This window comes from Camelus bactrianus, chromosome 25 (genome assembly GCF_048773025.1).
Source record: "Camelus bactrianus isolate YW-2024 breed Bactrian camel chromosome 25, ASM4877302v1, whole genome shotgun sequence".
Lineage (NCBI taxonomy): Eukaryota > Metazoa > Chordata > Mammalia > Artiodactyla > Camelidae > Camelus > Camelus bactrianus.
This window is the reverse complement of record NC_133563.1, coordinates 15,516,109-15,537,283: the sequence shown is the minus strand read 5'-3', so window position 1 is coordinate 15,537,283 and position 21,175 is coordinate 15,516,109. Positions and strand designations below refer to the sequence as shown.

Sequence of the window (21,175 nt, the reverse complement as noted above, 5' to 3'; positions counted from 1 at the left end):
CCTAGTAACTGGAAGAATTCACACACTGGTTCCCTGTGGGGGAAAATCAGGTGGGAAGGACTGAGTGAACACTCCAGGAACCATGCTTCCCCACCCTGTTACCAAGATAATAAACTGAAAGCAATGCCAAATCCTAGAGGGGGAAAATGCAGATATTAATGCTACGGCGAAAAATCTGAGAGATGTGAGGATCAGGATTCCTACCACATCCCCATTTAACTTGCTTGTTTGGCTAGTGCAAATGCCAGGTGGGTCATGAATAATGACAGTAAATTAAGGCAATCTAGTCAGGCAATGATGTCATGCACATCTGGTGTCCCAGGTATGGTATCTTTACTGAAACAAATCAGTAATCAACAATCTCTGGCACCCGGTGTGCAGCTACTGACCCGGCAGATGCTCCCTCCATCCTATTTCAATCAGCAAAGATAATCAAAATAATTTGCTTTCAGTGGCAGAAACAGTGGTATATTTTTACTGTCTTGCTCCAAAAGCTATCTTAACGGCCTGCTCTCTCTGTCCTAATATTGGCTGGAGGTTCCTTAATCAGCAGCATGTCATACTGGTCCATGCGTTTATTCAATCCTCCCCACAAGCCCATTCTGGGGTGTGTTATTGTTTCCTGCCTGGCTTCTGACTGATATAAATATTATGTTTTTTCTAATGTTCTAAACAGTGAGTGACAACTCAAGAAGATGATGACGAAAATTGAGGGAAACATATTTAAATGAGTAGTTTAAATTATCACGTTCCACTGACCGAAAGAGTCTGAAAGAACCACATCCTTTTCAAGCAGAGACACTGGAGAAGGCTTGTTGAACGCTAACCGGTGGAAGCTGACCAAGGCATCACAGACAGACCCAGCGAAGCCTATGCTCCACTCGGCTTCCTGAGTGCAGTGAGAAGGGTCCAGCAGTGAGCTGTGTGGAATGACGGTGTGTCCTTTGTGACCTGGGAAATGAACACAAACAGCACATTTCCTACTTCATGTCAGAAAACTAAAAAAACCAAACTGTCTACAACGTACAGTTACTGTGACCCATAGTGCCATGAATACAGTCAAGTCTTCGTTAATTTTTTTTTTTTGGCATGGGATAAGGGGTCCTCATACAAAAGCTTTGCAATGGACTCTTTGGTCAGGGAGCTTATTGTGGATGTAGCTGAAACATGGGATCTGAAGCACCCACGAGAGCCAAAGTAGGGGATGTGGGATAAGTAACTTGGTCAAGGACACACAGAAGAACGCAAATCCAAGCAATCGACCACAGAGCCACTCTTAACCCATGCACTATCAACTAACACTAAGAATCTAAGCCAAATTAAGCAAATGAATAAAGGTTACACAAAGCTCTGTATATTAAAACCACCCAAATGTTCTCGCTCTTAAAGCCACCATTAGAACAGTAAAGAAGTCAACAATTAAGGTTGAGAATTCAGTCTGTTTGAATACTGAGATGAATCACCTTCCATCTTTCAAAGTCTTTCAAAAATAAGTATCTGTTAATATCTGTAGTTTACTTGTCAACTGTCTTTCTCTTATAAAATGCTACGCAGAATCATACACACACACACCACACATCTTTCTTATCTTATTTAGCCAAGTCTTTATGATTAAAATAAAAATGCTAAATTCTAGAAACCATGATCATTTACAAAAAATTTGACATACTCTGAACAAAAATGGTAACAAATTTAACTCATAAAGGATGTTGAATTTTGTACGAAAGTTCACATATTCATTAACTCAATTTCAAATTCAGAATTTAGATTGGAAAGAACAGAGTTAACAGCAGGCCTATAGCTTACCTCCTTCTAGAGTACTTGAGTAGGATACATCCAGTCTGTCTACACTGCATGTGTAAATAAACCAGAAATTTACCCGTTTATGGGCTTGACTGGCTGGAGAATTTGGGCACTCAGGTAAGCAGTTTCAATCTGCATAATTAACTGAATATAAATGAGGTATTCTCAAACTGAAATGGCTTCTTTTTGTGATCAGTATTTCTGTAAATATTGTTCAAAATTTGCTGTTAATTCAATACCAACGTGCAAATGCTGGAGAAAAAGGACACATTTGGAAGCTGCATCTGATTGTTTGGGGCTTTTGCAGAAGAGAATGTCTCATCTATGCCTAGTGTTCGCCTATATCGTAAGTCATTATAGTAAAGTTTGATATCAGGTAAGATCTGTACTTCACCTGAGTCTGCTCTGACAATTCAACTCTGTTGTTAACACAAACAAACACATTTCCATAGGATTTTTTTTAGAATTAAAATATCATGTTACCTGTAAGTGAGCCATCAACATCAATCAGTACCACTTCATGCTCCCATCGAAAGCCAGCCTTGTTTGGTGTGTGAGAATACTGGATGTCGACGAATTTTGCACTCCAACCTCCACATCTGTCATTACAAATGCCAGTGATGGACGTCACTCCCAAAGCTACACAGCGGGGACGATCAAAGTTCATGAAGTGGACGGAAGATACAGTCAACCCTTCACTGAATGGGAGAACCAGGCCTTTCCTTGTGCAAAATGCAGACCCTGTTCCCAGTTCATCAAGATGACCAACTATTTTGGCATTTTTAATCACTGCTCCATTGGTTTCACCCCATCCTCCAACATAAGGAGCCAGGATCCTCTTTGTTTCGATTCCAGCCTCCTGATTATTTACCATCACAAAGTTATGGAACTGAAGAGCCCCTCCATTGACCCATTCAGCTCCCTTTTGACAATTCCAAGTAGTGAGTGAATTAAATATTGCAGGCACTGGCACTGTAGAAGTACAAGATCCTGTTTGCATGGGGAAATACTCTTCAAATATCCACAATCCAAACCAGCCTTGGGAGTGAACAGTGTTGTTGAAGAATTCTCCAAGAGGGACTCTTTTTTGGCAAATGTTCCGGTCATAGGATGGCCCATCAGGATGGTTGTTCATTCGATACCAAAAGCCAAAGTGAGTGCCACCAGCAGCTGCATTGTGCCGTATGGTGTTGTTTGGGTTGGTTACCCAAAACGCAGCTGGAGTCACATCATCATTCAGAAGACTAGTACTTTGCTGTACAAATACTGCCAAGTTATACTGCAGGATATTGCCATGTTCAATACCATCTTCTATAAAAAAGGCTCCTCCTCTGATATCATATATAATATTTCTCTCAACCAGAAGGTGATGTGTGTTATGGATAGTAACAGCTCTGTTATAGGTCTGGTGAATCGCGCAGCCTCTTACATAAGATTTAAACTGTAAATCTCCAAGCAGGTGCCAATGTATTGGGTATCGCCCCAGCCGGAATGCCTGGCCAGCATGGAATATCTGTCAAGCCCAGAAACCACAGCTATTTAGTGATACGTTTAGACTCAGAGTTTGCCTGGCTCATATTTTCTTGTTGCAAAATAATACCCACTTTCACATTATTAATACATTTATATCTCCCATATCATTCCTGTTTATCATTTTAAAATGTTATTTGACCAGCAACCCAGGTTGTTTTTGTCAATATATGACAGCCCATAGTTGGGACCAAAGGAATGAATGAACCAAAGCCACCTTCCACTCTTCTGCTCTTCCCCTTGCTCTGTTACGAAGCTTTTGTGTTTAGTAAAATACAACCTATTAAAAGACTTCTTTTTCTCCTTCACATCAATTCTCATTTAACAGTAAGAAACACTTCATGACTGTTTACCATGTGGTGTATATTGTGCTAAATATCTTATATGCACAATTACAGTTTTTACCACATTCCTAGGAAGCAGCCATTTGCCATACACTTTATTTTATAGATGAAGAAAGTGGGACCTTGCTCATGGTCACGAAGCTCCATTTAAACCCACCGGTCTGACTGTAGAGTTGGTGCTCTTATAAATCTGTCTCTGCTAAACTTTCTTTCAACATACGATCTAATAATCCAATACAGAAGATGCCTCTGTGTGTGTGTGTGTGTGTGTGTGTGTGTGTGTATCTAATATGGTCTCATAAGGTTTGAAAATAAAATGTTAGTGCATCTATTTATTTTCATTCTTCATCTAAAAATAAAAGTTAACTATTACTAATATTTACCGATCGACCCTGGCAACCTCACTCAGTCCATATCCAGATGCTATGTGTGAGTAACATAACCCAGGAGGAGGGGAGTTTTACAAAACGCCATCATTGACTCTGCCACCCTCATTGCAGTCGAGGTGTTCCCAATTTAATGGATTTATAGATTTTACTATCCCTCCCTTCTTCCCACCCTTCCTTCCTCCCTCTCTCCCAGTCTCCCTTCCTTCCTTCCTTTTACTGAATGCTAGATAAAAACTTTGCTAAACCATGATTATATAGACTGAATATGAATAAGATACAGAGGAGCTCCTGATCTTGCATATTTATTCATTTATTTATGTATTTGTTCAGTTAATAGTCAATTGAGAATGTGCTATATGCTAAGCACTGTTTCAGCAGAATCAGCAGAAAACCAGAGAGACAGAAATCTCCGAACCGAGTTTATGCTCTCGGGGAGAGATCAAAAATACACCAAAACCAGATATCATGTCAGGAGTTCTGAGTCAGTAAAGAAAAGCAGGTGTTTGGGAAGCCATTCAAATGAAGGTGGTGAGGAAAGGCTTCTCTGAAGAGAGAACATTTGAGAAGAGACCTGACTAAAACAAGAACGTGGACCATTTAAGTGTTCGGTGGGGAGGCTTTCCAAGCAGAATGAAGGGCAGGTGCAGAGAACCTGAGGCGGGAGTGTGCTTGACACAGTCAAGGGACACAGGGACCCGTGTGGCTGGCAGGGCAGGCGCCAAGGGGGCAGAGTCACACAAGGTAAAGTCAGAGCCCAGCTGGGGACAGTTTGTGCAGGTCCTACAGGAGGGCTTGGACTTTTTGTTTCAGCTGTAATATGAAGCCACTGAAGCGCTTTGAACAGGATGTAGCAAGATCTGATTCACACGATAAAAACCCCTTCGGCTGTGGCGTGGAGATTCCACCGAAGAAAGGGTGGGAGCAGGAAGACCCGTTAGGAGAGAAGCGCAATAGTCCAGGCGAGAGGTGATGGCGCGTGGGTTAGGGACCAGGCAGAAGTGGTGGAGAACAGCGGATTCAGGATGCAGTGTTTGTGGGCAGAGTGGATGGAACTCACTGATGAATTTGATGTGGGGGAGGGAGTGAGACAACAGAGACAAAATTTTGACATGCTTACATGGGTGAATACTCAGATGTATCAAAATCGTCTGTTTATGTATCTGTCACCTCTACCAGATTATAAGTGGCATCTGGCAAGAAGCAGGTGCTCAATACACATTCACTGTATGGACAGCTCTGGACAAACTGTTAATAATAATGCCACTTACCTCCACATGCTCTAGTCTTCCAGTTACCAGGTTGGCACCAGGTACAGGAGCATGAAACATAATGCAGCCTCCAAACTGGTCACTTCCTATTTCTTCTCCAAACTTTCCTTGGAGACATGTCTGTGTAGCAAATTCACCTTTAAAAATAGTTTTTTAAAGATATCATAAAGAAAAAGCAGGCCAAAATCCTCTAATTATGAAAAGCCTTTTTCTCACACCTAATTATCTCCTTCTATACACATATAACTTTAATCTCATCCTGGAACACAATTATTTGCATTCACATCATCTCCTCCTCTGCACAGTGAGAAAGGGAAGTGCCTTGTCTTGCTCACCTTTGCATCCTCTAAAGTACTTACTACAGTATTTCTCAGAGAGGATACTAAGTAAATATTTGAATGTTCAAATAAATACTGACAAAGGTATTTTGATTTATTATCTCTAATTTTATTTTCCTCAAGATTTGGAATTAACGTAATATATACAATCTTACACTGGCATAGTATTAGAACATGAATTGTCTCACTTAATTCTTACACCTGTAGTAGGATGGCAGAACAGGTAGTAGTTTCATTTTAACCAGGACGAAACTAGGTTTCATAATGGACACGGTGAGACTTGAAGCCGATGCACTGCAACCAGAACGTGGGTCATTTAACATTGAATGCAGTGAGCTTTGTCTTATGCTTCCCATTGAAGAAAAGGCTGTATCTAAACTTTCAGTTATTATTCAACTACTTATAGATGGTAATGGTAGTAGTGATTACATAAAATATTTAAAAGAGGCTTGAAAAATGCCCGGTGCTTCTTAACAATATGTGTGTGTATGTATATGGTTATATAGTTATATATAGTTTTATAAATATATGTATTTTTTGAGAACTGTGGTAAGTGGAGGATAGCCATGGAACCAGTTCAGACTATTGACATCTGAGTAGAAGAGACACCTGTCAGTTCAGGACCAAAGGAACTAACTGCTAGTGCTTAACTCTCCAGCCAGCTCGCCTCCTGGCTCAGAGATCGTGGAAACGATCCAGCCCCGACCCTGGAACAGCTATAATGAGCAGAGCCCCGCTGTTGACCCATACTGGACACATGCAGCATAAATGAGAAATAGGCCTTTATCACTTTAAATTCCTGAAGTGTGGGCCTTTATTTATTGCTAGAGCATAACCTAGTCCATTAGTTCTCAATGGGGGATGATTTTGCCCCCAGGGAATATTTCTGCAATGTCTGGAAACATTGCAAGCTGACACACCATAGCTGCTAAAATCACCTGTGTCAAATCCGTCAGGACAAGCTGGAATTTTGTTATTCCACTCCACATTATCAGATCCTCTTATTAAAATATTTCTTGTGAGAATTCCAATTTCTGCCCTTGCTTCAAACGGAGTTCCATCTGGGAGGGTGACAGTAATTCCTAAGTGTGTGTAACTCAGCGGATCAGTTAGTGTTACATTTATGCCATCAGCAGATACAGATGCAATGGTCCTTTTTTCATTCTCTTGTTGGCTGTGTCTGTAAAAATTTTAACAAAAAACTTTCAAAATTAATATAAATTAACACAACATTGTTTTGGTGTATTTGTTTTACGCTCTTTGAACATTTCATCTGTAAAATGGGAATTCTTTTTTATGCCATACAATATTCTGAAGAGGACTTTGAAGATGGTATTTCACTCTTTCTTCAAGTAACTGAATACATTTTATGGATGCATTTCAAATAAATAAATGTTTTCCAAGTGCTAGCTATACTTGTTCATAGAACTGGACTAATTCTATGAAGTATTCAAAAGTATTCACTTCTAACTTTGCGGATCACACTCAGTGGTTCTTAGTTGAGGATGGTTTTCTCCCCCAAGGGGACATCTGGCAATGCCTGGCCATATTTTTGGTGGCCATAACTGGGGAAGGGCTGCTACTAGTGGTCAGTGGCCAGTGATGTTTCCAAAAGTCCTATGAAACACAACAAGGAGCTATCCAGTCAAAATGTCAACAGTGCTGAGGTTGAGAAACCCTTATAAAGGGAATCTTGAGCAGGTAAAAGAAATCACTCAGGTTAAGTTCCGGAGGTCTCATTTCTACCCACTCCTTCAACACATCTGGTTTTCCAGCAAAAGGACTGGCCAAGCCTATAATAGACACATTTTTGTATTGAGTCATTCAACAAACACTTACTGACTGTCTAGCCTGTTTTCTAGGCACAGAGCTAAGTACTGGTGACACCAAGTAGAAAGTGCCCCTGACTTTGGGGAGACGTGTGTGTCTGTGGCTGATTGTGTATTATTTACTAAAGCGTGATCGGTGTTATAGACAGAGGTGCCCTTAGGGGAGTTACCTCTGTATCTTCCCGACATTCCTTTTTGATTCCCCTCTCCCTTGGCAAATCTTTTCCTCCTATAAATACCAGTTCAAATAACAATGTCGCATGTGAAATAGGTTAAAAGGCACCTCTCTCCCTTTTCCCAGCCCTTCTTCTGGATTCCCAGTAAGCTCCGCGGAGTGCCCTGTAGGCACGGGTTGTCACCACGCTGCAGTCGAACCACGCATTTCCTTCTCTGTTCCCCCTACTCCCTGTCTGTTCCGCTATGTAAGGTGCCCCTTGAATCATTCCGTATGCTGAGCACTTAGTCTAGTACCTGTCACAACTCAATAACCGTTTTTTTTGATTGACTGAACAAATCAATGCAGAATGAATTCCTGAGGGAAGAAGGTAGAGGAATGAAGCCCAAACAGGAAGATGATGGAATATTTCAGGGTGAGGGACTGAGAGTCTTAATTAAACTGAGAGCAAGGAAAGCTGGTGGAAGAGGCACTTCAAGGGCAGAACCCAAAGAATTTGGTGATGTGCAGGAAGTGGAGGATGCTGTTAGAAGGTTACTAGAAAAGTTTTGTGAAGATCAAAATCAGACTGTAGGTTTAAAGGAAAAAAATGGATAGTGAGAATTAAATAGAAGAAATTAAGCAGCTCAATCATTTAGAGAGAGAGAGAGAGAGAAGCTAGAAGAGACAAGAGACAGGAGACCAAGGTTGTTGTTTTTTTTTTTTTTTTTTTTTTTTGCAAGATGGTGGTTGGATGGGGAAAGCTATAATTCCAAGACTCAGGGAAGGAATTACAGGGTAGAGGGCAGGGGAAGGTGGAGATTAAGGATGCTTGAGATAGGGTTATCAATAGTACATGATCCCTCAGGTGATATGGACTGGCCTTGAGAAAGGAAGGGGGCAGGGCACAGCCACTCAAGGAATGCTACAGCAGTTAACATCAAAATGGTGAAAGATTCAACCCCCTGCAGGCCTTGAGGCTCAGGATGATGGGAGATTTAACTTCCAGCAGATCTTGAGCTTCATTATACGTCCATTGTAATACATTAACATGGTGACTAACGCACCCACAGGCACCAGGGCAGTCCCAAGGCTAGCTGCAAAAGGTCAGAGTGGGAAATGGCCAACTTCCTGGGAATCCCAGCCCCTTCCCCAGGCTACTTAGACTGGTCCTTCCCCTTAATAGCACATGAAGCCAGCAAGCCCATAAAAACTGGCAACAAGGTGCCTCGCAGCCTCTGCCTCCTCCCACCAAACCCCCCTGTTTGGGGACAGCCCACACTCTGTCTATGGAATGTGTATTTACTTTTAATCTGAACACCCAACCCCCACACCTCATGGCCTTTCTCTTGCCTTTCAATGTATCTCTCTGAATAAATCTACTTTTATTCAACTGTGGCTCACTCTTGAATTTTTTCCTTCGCAAAGCCAAGGACCCACGCTTGGCGGGGCACGTCCCAGGGGCTCAACCGAGACCTGGGACTCAGCCCTTCTCATGCCCCACGTCTGTTTTCCTGCATCAGCCTCTCCTGAATTCTCTTGTGTTCAGATGATACAGAGATTTCTTTAGAAAAGAAGGTTCTAAAAAGCATTTTAATATGTTATAGGCCCCTAAATACACCTTTCCTTCCTTTGTAATAGTATCTAACACTTACATAGCACTAACTTTTAGCCACGTTCTGCTCTAAGTGTTTACACATATTAACTCATTTAATCCTTACAATAATTCTGGGACACATATTAATAGCATTCCAATTTTAGTGAAACACAGAGAGGTGAAACAATATGGCCTAGTAAGTGGCATTGCTGGGGGCTGGACCCAGGCAGACTGACTTTAGAAGTAGTATTTTTAATTACCTGCTTTACAAACTCTCAGCTAGGATTTGCAAATATGATAGTGAACACTGCGTTAGATTTGGTGGGAAACTCCTTAATTCATGTTTCTTAAAACTCAATATCCCTAAACTAAATTCTAAACTTACTCTTTAATTTCATCCAGAAAAGTCAAAATGAGGACTTTCTTGTCTATTAGTAAGCTCTGTCATTTTGCTGCTTTTTAATTTTGCTATATGTAATTAAAATTTCTTTCAAGGGCAGAGAAAAAAAAGGGGTGCTTATAAAGCTAAGTATATATTTAACTCTTCCTAACATCTGCAAGTCTATTTTTAACTTGGAAAGTGACAAACTCAAAATGCCATCTTGAATTTTAATTCTAAATTGAGTCACGACTTTCATATAATTTAGCTGTTTCCTGTCATAAATTACTATTTGTTCCCCGATCCAATTTTGCTATTATTCATAATTTGAACAATAAAGCTCCTCTTGCTCCCTTGCTCCACAAGTATTGTTGGCGTAGCTGTATTAGTTTTGTTCCTTTTATTTCTTATTTCTTAAAATACATAATTAGACAGAAATTAAGGGTCATAAGTAGTTTCGATTGTAAAATGTCAGACATGTAAAAGGTCGTGTGAATCATCACTCATTCTATAATTTCTTCCCTTTCACTCAGTCATTACTAACAATTTTGCTCCATGGGAACCACCACCAAGACTGTAAGATAAGAAAGAGTTCACCAGCTGCTCTCAGCCTTGTTCTTCGGGAACCCTAAACAAAGAAGCCAATTTACATTTCTGCATGCATTAATGTATTTAGCTAAAGCTCTCCCTCAGAGGTTCTCAAATGACTTTTAACAGTAGAATACTTTTGTCAAACAAAATCTTACAAGGGAACCTAACCATGAAAAACAGCAGAAATCTTTTATTAGTTTATACATATACTTTTCTTTACAGTAAATTCAATCAATGAAAACAACACACTGAGGATCAACTCAGCGTTAATATTTGGCAAATGCATATTTGGCTGTTCATATTTCTTTATTCAAGGTTTCAAATTTAAATTAAATAGTTGTGAACCTTCCAAATCATCCTTCTTTTACATAATTAAAAGAATCTCTATTCTAAATCCAAATTATGGGATCCAGAAGACATCATACCTGTGTCCTGTGCTAGCAATTACAACCTTATCTCCCGGTTTCCACGTTACTGCTTCTTGCAGAATCAAAGTCCTTTCCCCTGCCTTTGCAGTATGAGCCAAACGAGTCCAGATCACAGGAACAGGCAGACCTGGAGCCAACATACAAAGAGAATTTCTTCAGATGTGTGTTCTTGGATATTAAAAGCTTTATGCATTTTAATCTCTTCTCAGATTGAATCAGTTTGGGGGAGGTTTATTTCACCTTAGCATTTTATACCTTTCTCAACAAAAGAAATACTTACAGTACTTACTGTATAAAAATAAGAATCAGGTTTGTAATAACATGTATGGGTCTATAAATTTTAAAAAAATCCTTCCACAGTGATAAATTCCATTTCTTTGTATGATATATGAGCTCAATACAACTGGTGTGATGCTATTAATAAAATGGGCCGAGGCCTGTTACTTTTGTCATTGTTGATAGGAATTGCCTAAATTGATAATCTAGAGACAAATGAAAAGTGTAAATTTCTGAAAATCCTATTATTGTATATATTTAGCACAGTGCAGGACTTTTATGATCATAATGGGGTATCATGTTTATATATTCTAAACTTATAAAAGAGGTAGATTATGGCAATATAGAAAACTTCATATAAAAAGGATTCACGTCATGCTTTTAAATAATGTTACCTTGATATCTCAAATATGTGATCAAAATCACTTTTCTTTGCTGATAATTTTCCAGAATATGGTTATAGAAAAGCACAACTGTAAATTTATAGTTGTGTTTTAGAAAGAGCCCATTTTAAAATACAAATGTAAGAAGTCATAATTTCTGCTTCTAGACTTCATGCCTTTTTTATAATAGATTAACGAATGAAGTAAACAATCAACGCGAATTGTCTTTAAGCGCTAAATTAGGCAAAAGATGTGATGGAAGGGCTTCCTAGGCGGAACCCTGATTGTCAGTCTTGGTGGTCTGTAGGGGCTGGCCCGGCCTGGACAAGGGAGGGAAGAGATAAAGAGGCGTAAAGAGAGAATATGGAGAGAGAAGCTTGGGAAGGTTTCATTTAGAGAGCGTTTTCAGGAGGATTATCTCTGGCTTCCTGGCTAGTCTCTCCTGGACCGCTTCCCCCAGCCCTCTGGCCCCGCACCGTGCAGATCCAGGATTCCCTCCCGCACGGCCAGCGTTTTGGCACCATATACTGGGAGCTCAGGAGATCGCAGGTGCCCGTGCAGGGTAATGATTGCCTTGTGCTGAAATGGGGATGCTTCTGTCCCAATCTGCAAGGGATTTCACAAGTGTCATTCAGAAAGTTAAAAGTCATTGTCGGCAGTTCTAATCACTCAAAAGCAAATTCGTCCCTTTTCTCCCTTCTCTTTTGAGAATCAATTGTTCCTTTCTCCATATCTTTCCTCCATAATATAAACCTTCCATTTTCCAGTCAGCCAAATACACTATGCCAGACCTTTGGAAAGTATACTGATTGACTTTAGCCACACATCAGAGCCAATTTTTTTTAATGCTCTATTTAATATTCTGCTCTATGACAGCACACTTTATCTTCCCATTAAGTGCACATAAAATATTCTGGGAATTTTTAAAATCCAGAAACAAGATTTTATGCTAAGAACAGAGACCCACACAAAGATAAACTTGTGAGAGTTTTGCATAATTAAACTGTCTATTTTACACATACTATTTTAAAAAGAAATAGAGAGACGTTAGCAATGGATATAGATCAAGTTCTCTTGTATACCTGAAGGACACCTCCATCTGTAATTAGAATATTTTCTGCCTGGAGTTCAATGTCAGCTTCATCAAATATCAGAGTTCCACCTACGAACCATACAATTTTGAAATATATCACAGGAAAATTCTTATTAAAAGCTATTTATTAAATTATACATTAAAATCTAATTTCTTATCCTCATCTGCTGTCACTATGCAAGTGACTTCACCTCAGCTCTTGTGCAACGGAAAGTATAAAAATACAGACAAAACCCAGGGAGTTGATAGAAAACCAAATCCCAGGGCAGATTATTTTCCCTTAATCATTTGTTATTTTAAATGCTATTAAATAGTGCAGTTATATGAATTCTAGTCCTACAAACACAGGACCTCAAAATATAAATTAAGAACAAAAAATTAAAATAAAAGAGAAAAGCACTTTTTAATAGAAACTATCACACTGCCAACATTAGCTCTGAGCTTTTATTCACCAATGTGCACTAGCAACAGCTGTAGCCTGGTTGGCATTATTAAAGAACGTAATGAGACATATTTTTTATGAGATTGATGCAGATTTGTGGACAGTAACACATCACTTGCCCAAAGGTTCCATAGTTGATAACTTCAAATAACCAAGACACTGCTATTATCCCAGAAGTTAAAACAAAAACAAAATGCAAAGGCCTCTGAACAGCTAAAACCATTATGGTAAAGTTTATACACTAAAGCGCCAGGCGTTTTACTCTTGCCAATTACTGCTTCTTTTACACACAATTGTAACAGTTCCGGCTATTTAGTTTTCTGTATTAAAAACAGAATATTAAGAAGCAGAGAGAACTTCAGGTAACAGGAAAAAGCACGTTCATAGGCAAAGGTTAAATCACAACCTGGCATCGAAGGGGGGGAGTCGGGGGTCATTGAGTATAACATTTAACAAAATCTCTATGATTTTACAACCCCCTGGGACCCATTATACTAGTGTTTTTCTAAGTAGGAAATACCTTTTACTGTTGTGATCCACTTCATGTGCACTGGCGTATACACACACACACAGTTATTGAAACAAAAGTTCCATGAAATATTTAACTTTAAAAGCTGCTTGCCCATATGAATGCAGTACACTGATATTCTTTATTCTGTTTCATTAAAAGATTCTGGTTGCAACACAATAAACAAGTTCATAACCACAAATGGATTGTAATACTCAGTTTAAAGAACTCAGTACTACACTGTGTTCAAAACACGACACAACTATGGATGTTCATAATCATGAATTTTGATTAAAGTAATGTCACAGAAATATTTCGCAGGCAGAGTCTAATACAATAAACAGATTTTCAGACATTTACCCTGAATAAGCAACATTTTCAGGATAGGGGTATTCTGATCCAGCAAAATTGTCTGTCCTTTTGTAATAACAGCTAGTGAGCCTTCCTCCGGGGGAGACTTTCCTCCCCATGAGAAGCTGGAGGACCAGGAATCAATGTAGAGGAAGTCAGCATTATCCTGTAACAGAACATGAAACACTTTTATATTCAGAGGTTTTGTCACAATTCTTCTTCGTTCAGTTTCTCAAAATGAAGAAATCTGAAACAATGAACACCGTCATTAATAGTCAAGTATAACCTACTTTAAATATGTTAGAGCTGCCTGTTGGTTCACTTCACAATAATTAAAAAAAAAAAACCTGAAAAAAATCCATTACCAATTACCCCACAACCCAGAATAATTTGAAATCTGAAATAATAAAATTTTAGTAATAAGCAAAATAAAGATCTGCTTCATTATAGTCACATTTCAGTTGTTTTTTGGAGACATTAACAAAGCAAAAAGTCCATTACCAACTACTTCACCTCCCGTAATGCGAATCTGTCTATCGCTGAGACTGTTCTAGCCCACAGCACCATTACCAGTTTGGCCACACCGATGCCTCTGATGCTGACACGCACTGAAGCCCACCCTGAAGGAGAGTGGGCGTTTGTCGTGCAGATGAGATACGTCTTGTTGGAATACTCAACATCACATCTGGCTTCAGCTATAGTGACAAGAACATCCTGAATATTTTCACTGGAAAGTAGAAAGGGGGAACACAAAACATTGATGATTTTCTCAAATTTCTAGGGCACACAGTCAAACCCTCTTCATATGCATTACTGTAAAAACAATGCTCCTACCCAATGTGCATCAAAGTGCAGATTGACACTTTTTTCAGTAGTAAAACTTCAAAATATTTTTTGAGAAAAAAGTAAACAAAAAGATGGAGAGGTCAGGAAATAAAACTGTAGAAACTAGCAAGTATCGTAGTGTTGGAGGAAAACTGCTTGTGTCCAAATTATTGAGAGATTCTATGTTGGACTCCAAACAGGCATCTTTGTAAGAGACTCTCAGTGTTCATTACGTCTATGTGACACTTTCACCACATTCACAGACTTTGAAACTGAATCTTGTAAAACTGCCATCCAAGGTAGTTAAAAGTACTTGAGGAATTAAAACTGCTTGCTATGATTTAGATGATCTGGGGTTTTAAAGTCAGCCTTATCCACTTGAAGGATAATTATAGTGCAAAATAATGAGTATGTTTAGGAAAAAGGAATCTAACAAGTTACAATGAAATGGACCAGGTGCCTGAAGAGGTGTTTCATTGACCCAATGAAGCAGTTGATGGCTGCAGATGTGACATTGGGCAAAACATATCCAGAAGGTGATTTATGCTTGTGAGGCTACTTCCTGGGATCTGGAGAAAGTTATGTAGCTTCTCTAATGTTAGTCTTCTAATCACAAAATGGGATTGAAAAATATCTAAGAAGGTAAGTCAGGAAGTTTCTATGAGGTAGGAAGGTCCCTGACACAGACTGTGTAGTCAGTAAAGATAGGTGGCTTTTGAGCAGATGGGCACACATTCCACGACCACGCTCAGACACTGTTCTGGCACACGGGAGAGCACGCACAACAGCTGGAGTCTGGAAACAGGCACTGATGTATGTGCACGTGAGGACAGGACCTGAAGCCCGCTCCCAGGACTGTGAGTCTGGTGCCTCCTGCTGTACTGCCTCTCTGGGGAGCGATTTTGGTGATGAGTGGAGTCAGCGACATGGTGTAGGTAAAAGGAGTTGTGGACCGAGACAAATTCTTCCCGTGGACCACACTCACTTCACAGCGCTGCTCAGGTCCCCCGCCTACGATACAAGGATCAGATGAGTCCAGTTCTGCCATCAGGCCCTTACTCATTTCCAAAACCCCCAAACATTTTCAATACCATCTTCCTTTGCCCAAAGTCATTTTCACAGGCTATACGTAAAATAATAAAGATCTCCAGTTGTAGCCAAAAATATCACAAAGTTCATGCACATTATCAGCAGGGGAAAGACCCTTAGACCCTCCTTCGGAGCCTCTTACTACAGACAATTCTACAAACCTGTCTATCTGGTCTTCCAGTCCAAGAGGAGTCGACATTGCAAATTAGAGAGGAAGGAAGGAAGAAGAGCTAAGCGCAGGCACGCTGATGACGGCCAAGAGGGACAGCTGAAAGCAAGGCAAGAGACAGAAAAACTGCAAACTCAATACAAAAACGCTGAGAAAAGAAGCAGAACTAGTATTAAGACAAATGACCTGAAAACCTTAACAAATCTTGACAGCACTGCTGCATTTAAAAAAAGAAATCAGGATATGAACTCTGATGTTGAAATGGTAAATAGCACAGTCAGAGAAATGTTACATTTTCTTCAATATTCTTTATTTAAGAAATCAGAAGAAGCACTTAGAAAAGCTTCAACAAACTTCATTAATGTTTTAAAAAATATTTGCTCATAAACTATGTCCTTTATTCATCTATATTATTCTTTTTGGTTCTTCTTAAATTTTGTTATATAATTAAAATTTGTAGGGTACTTGAAGTACCGGATATTTAAATTTCACAATAACCCACTGAATTAGGGTTACTCTTATCTCCATTTGATAAATGGACAAACTGAAACAGAGAGGAACTAAGTTATTTAGCTGAGGTGACAGTTAGTGGCAAAACAAATTCAGGGGATCCTCAGGGCCCAGGCTCTTGACCACTAAATAAAAATAAATAAGAGTGATAATAATAGCAACTCACATAGCATGTTTCAGATATCATTCTATCCATTTTACATACATTAACTTATTAAATCTCACAATAATCCTGTAAAGTAGGCTAATGTGATTATTTTCATTTTACAGATGAGGAAACTAAGGCACAGAGAGGTTGAATAACTTGCCCAAAGACACACCCTGGGGTTGAATCTTGGCCACGCATTCCAGCATCCACACTCATAACCACTGTACTATCCTATCTTTAAGGAAAAGCTAATCCTCCCATGGGAGCTAAAAACATGTCATCCATGTGGCATGCTCAGTTTATGTGATAAACTGAAAAGCTGCAATTTACTCCAAATAATTCCATCTAACCCAAATGTTATGAATCTTGGAAAACATACAAACCTAGAAACAAAAATTCTGAAGAAGTTGCTTAAAATCAGGAAAGCCATAAAGGTGGTTCAGTTGTTGCAAAGAACACGAAAACTTGAAAAACTGATCTCCATAAAATTAAACGGTTCTCAAAGACTGTCATTCTTTTTTCCTGATTACTTACCATCATTGGGTGGAATTTCACATAATAATGTTGTAGAATTAGATGCAAGTCTGTCAACAGCACATTTTGAGCCACACACTAATATAACTGAATTTTGTGGATTAAACCCAGTGCCTGTCACAGTCATGGTTTGACCACCACCGAAGCTCCCTAGTGAAGACATACAAAAGGGACAAAGTCAATGAAAAGAAAACCTCTTTCATACACATATTTAACTTTATTTCAAAACCTGAAATGGAAGTAAATTACATTAAATGAAAAAATTCTTACAACTGAAATTATTTATATTAGTGCAACAGAATCTCTTTTGATTGTAGTTTTTTTAAATCTTCCACTGAGTAAATGTCACATCCAGTCATTTATTTAAACTACTTCTAAGAACTAAAATTTTATTGAAAAGAAATGTCACAAAGAATTTCAGAGGAGTCAAAACATAAACATATAATTACTATTTTAATTAAAAGTACATAGGTTATACTTTCTTAAGGTTTTTAACCAATAAAATAATTTTCAAATAGGAAAAAATATTTACGTAGACATAATTACAGGCCAGTGATGTCTAAACATGATTTTTAAAAAGCTTTCCACATATAACCTGGACATTTCAACAAGATTAAATTTTAAAGAAATTATATAGCACTAAAAGAAATACAGGCATTAAACAAATATTTTGAAATGGTTAATTGATACCCTTACATGCTTGCTTATTTGATGTATAAACAAAAACATTTTAATGTGTTATAGAAGCTACAACTTTTAGCAGGGTTTGAAGAATATGGTTTTTTTTCCCCTTAAGTAAGTGTTTACTGAAACAATATAAAATATTTCCAGGTTCTGGCACATTTGTGAGTACCTTGGCTTGGATGAATATTCTGAGTAGAGAGTGGGTACTCAAATACAACTGTGGACACAGCAGAGCCTTTTGTCTTATGATGCATCATAACAGGAAAAGTGCCACCAGCATGATCTCCAGTGATGCACTGCAACACAGTATCATTGACCATGGTCACATTACACTGGATGTTATCTATCGCCACTGAAATTTCCAAGATATCGGTACCAAAATTAGATCCAGTGATCTGAATTTCAGTCCCTGGTGGACCTTAAAAAAAAAAAAAAAGCAGACAATATAAATATATCTAAATTCCAAGACTTACACTTGCATTTAAAGATACACCTATTGACTTCCCTAAGCAAAGTAATATCCAGTACTTTAAAACTAATATAAATATCAACATTACATGTTGTGTCATATACATTTTGGCTATAATTTCACTGCAGTCTATGATATAATAACTATAAGATATTTATCTCAATGTTCATTATTTTTCAGCAGGTCTCTCCATCCTACTGAGTTGTAAATTACTAATAATTCAGGCTACTGGAAAAGAGAGAAGAAAGATCCAGAGCTGAAGAATGTGAATGCCTGAGCAGGGGTGGTGGGTTAGAGTCCTTTTGGGATGGAGCTTACTTTTTGAAACTTTTGGTACTTTCCTGATATTTGCAACTTTTCTGAAGAATGGACTATTTTTCTTAATTCAAATATTTTCAAAGTGTATGACTTGATAAAGAAATTATGATATATAAATAATCAGGTGTAAGATAGTAAAATACAGAAATATGGAATTAATTTAATGACTTATAGACATGTTAATGGTAATGCCTTGAATAGATGTACACAGAATAAAGTATTTCAGTCTTCTTTTCCTTCCTTCTTTTAGAAACACATACTGAGGCCATTACACACATGGAATTTTTCATGGTCATCCAAATGCATACATACACACCTACATAGTAATTGAATAGATATTAATCAACATAACTTGTTACAAATGCAGAGTCACCAAGCAGTAGTTTGCTTTTAGTTCAAGTAGTAATAGTAAAAATAACCATATAATTGACCATAGTAAGGATCACCGAAGTATAACTTGTCATTTTAAAGACCACAGATATTAATGTGATCTTTCATGTTAGGAATAGCTTTAAGATACAAGGTACAAAAATATTTGGGGGTCTTAAATTTTTATTCTTGTCTGGCATTTTCACCTTTCATAGGAAAAGTGTTGTTCTAAGTGTAAGAGAGCCTCATCTGTTCAGTAAATAAAACAGCTCAGTTCTCACTTGTCTACAAGTCTCTTCCATCTTCAGATTGTTTTGAAAGGTACATTCAAAGAGAGTGATGAGACAGAAATAGTTCACTGGAAATAAGGAACATATCTAGTTCTTCATTTGCAAAGATTACAAATACATGAGGGGAAAGTATGCCATTGCTATGGTAAATATTTGCTTTTCAAAAACTCTAAATGGGAAAATTTGATGTCTAAAAGAAAATTTCAAGGTGTCAAGGTAATGTTCTCAGCCATAACACTGCAGCAGCCTCTCCAGAGTTCATTACATAGATGATAAGCATTCCAGCAGCTTCAAGATGATCAGCAAAGCATAGTGACAAAGAATCAAGAAGACATTTCAATCTATTCTTAGCTTAGAAAAGTAAGTCATGCTAAATAATTAAGTAAATCCTATTTTATAATAATATTTTTTCCATCTTAATGGGCCAATTTCCCCCTTAAAAAGACTTCTGTTGTATTAATAAATTAGTAATCAATTGTAGTTTCATGGAAACAAGATATTCTAAAAGATTCTCAATATTAGAAAGATCAACTACTTGTCGATTTTAACAGGTATTTCCTGTTCCATATTAACATTAATGTCATAGATTAATAACCAACTCTAGTCCATAGATAGCCATCTATTTCTTCCTTATTTTGATATCTGGGTAAAGTTAATGGGGATTTTGTTTCAAAATAGAAGTGAGAACTTGACTAAAAATTTTATCCCAACAATGTGAAAAATAATTGCAAAACAGAGACAACAAAGAACTTAAATCTCATGTATTGGTTAAGAGGGACTGTCTAAAATCACATCCTGATAATGATTCGCAAACATAATTCCAATTCTGTGCTAATAAATATTACCGATAATATGGTATCAAGACAACAAGCAGGCAGGTATCGGAGTACCTGTACTTGGGACAATTCCTCTGAGAAGTGGAGTATCTTCCAAGGCATACGTAAATGACAGAGGTGGGTAAGCGACTGCGTTGACAGAGATCTTCACACTGACCGTCCCAGCTGTCCCTGCTGGGGTGCGGCAGCAGACTTCACTGGAACTGACAGAAATAATTTGACAAGGTTCATCCCCAACAGTGACTGTGGTGTTGCCTGGATAGAAGCCGTTTCCTGTGATCACCAGAGTAGTTCCACCTCCAATGCTTCCAGAAGCTGGTGTGACAGATGCTACTGCGGGGCTGTGGACAGTGAGGTTTCCCAGAGCCAAGCCCTTCGTTCCCACCACAACACTAAGAGAATAAAGCCCAGCTGGAAGAGGAGTCACAAGGACAGTGATGTTGTTTTCATTAACATCGATTGCTCTGAACTGTTGGTTTCCAATGAAAACAGAAATGTCCTCCAAGAGAGCACCAAAACCTTCTCCTTCAATAAGAACTTGTGCAGACCCTGTGATGGAGTATGGGGAGACTCTTGTTATAGAAGGAGTGATGCTTTCTAAATACGAAAAGCTGCAGTTCCCCTGGCACTGGGCAGGCACTCCGTGGATCAGAAGACTGACTTTCACAAGCTGCTGGGGGGCAGGAGATGTTTCACATTCAATGGCTGTGTAATTCACCGACAGAATGCTACATGGAGAATGACCCATAAGGACTCGTACACCTGCAGAAGGACCTGCAAATCCAGAGCCTTTTACGGTCACTTTTGTCATTCCTGTAGTTGACCCTGCATTTGGTAACACCATGTCGATGTTTGGCAAAAGTACAAACCGTCTATCAAATTCATTAGACAGTGTGTTGATGGCAGTGCCCAGGTTGTAGACAGTTAATCTGACAATTTCCCTGATGCCAACAACCATTGAGTTTTGAGAGTCAATGTGACACACAATGAAATTGTTACTACTTTCTTCTACAACACAGGGATAGCTACCAATTGTAACCTGAAAGCAAAATGAATATGAAAACAAGTCAATATGTTACTCTAGTATGAACTTAAATTTTGTATTAGCAACAACTAAATTTAAGGAATTGATCATGTGCAAACTTTTTATTCATAAAATTAATTTAGGGGGCTGACTAAGGCAAATCTTGGGTTAATCTTAAAACTAAATTATGATCATACATGAATGTTC

General features: G+C 38.5%; 1 protein-coding gene across 3 annotated transcripts in view; it reads right to left on the bottom strand.

The window, feature by feature from the left end:
* PKHD1L1 (PKHD1 like 1) overlaps positions 1-21,175 on the bottom strand; it is a 133,739-nt gene that overhangs the window by 45,191 nt on the left and 67,373 nt on the right. For all 3 annotated transcript variants that reach the window (XR_006725162.2, XM_010955840.3, XM_045517270.2), the window contains 13 exons: positions 19,999-20,983; positions 17,832-18,080; positions 16,979-17,128; positions 15,365-15,539; positions 14,274-14,430; positions 13,713-13,869; positions 12,392-12,471; positions 11,786-11,915; positions 10,648-10,777; positions 6,611-6,852; positions 5,335-5,471; positions 2,287-3,316; positions 760-951 (listed from right to left, as the gene is read on the bottom strand). Coding sequence is in view for 2 of the 3 variants with exons in the window: in XM_010955840.3 (XP_010954142.2) it covers positions 760-951; positions 2,287-3,316; positions 5,335-5,471; positions 6,611-6,852; positions 10,648-10,777; positions 11,786-11,915; positions 12,392-12,471; positions 13,713-13,869; positions 14,274-14,430; positions 15,365-15,539; positions 16,979-17,128; positions 17,832-18,080; positions 19,999-20,983 (3,814 nt within the window). In the remaining variant the exon portion in view is untranslated. The remainder of the gene's footprint in view (positions 1-759; positions 952-2,286; positions 3,317-5,334; positions 5,472-6,610; positions 6,853-10,647; positions 10,778-11,785; positions 11,916-12,391; positions 12,472-13,712; positions 13,870-14,273; positions 14,431-15,364; positions 15,540-16,978; positions 17,129-17,831; positions 18,081-19,998; positions 20,984-21,175) is intronic.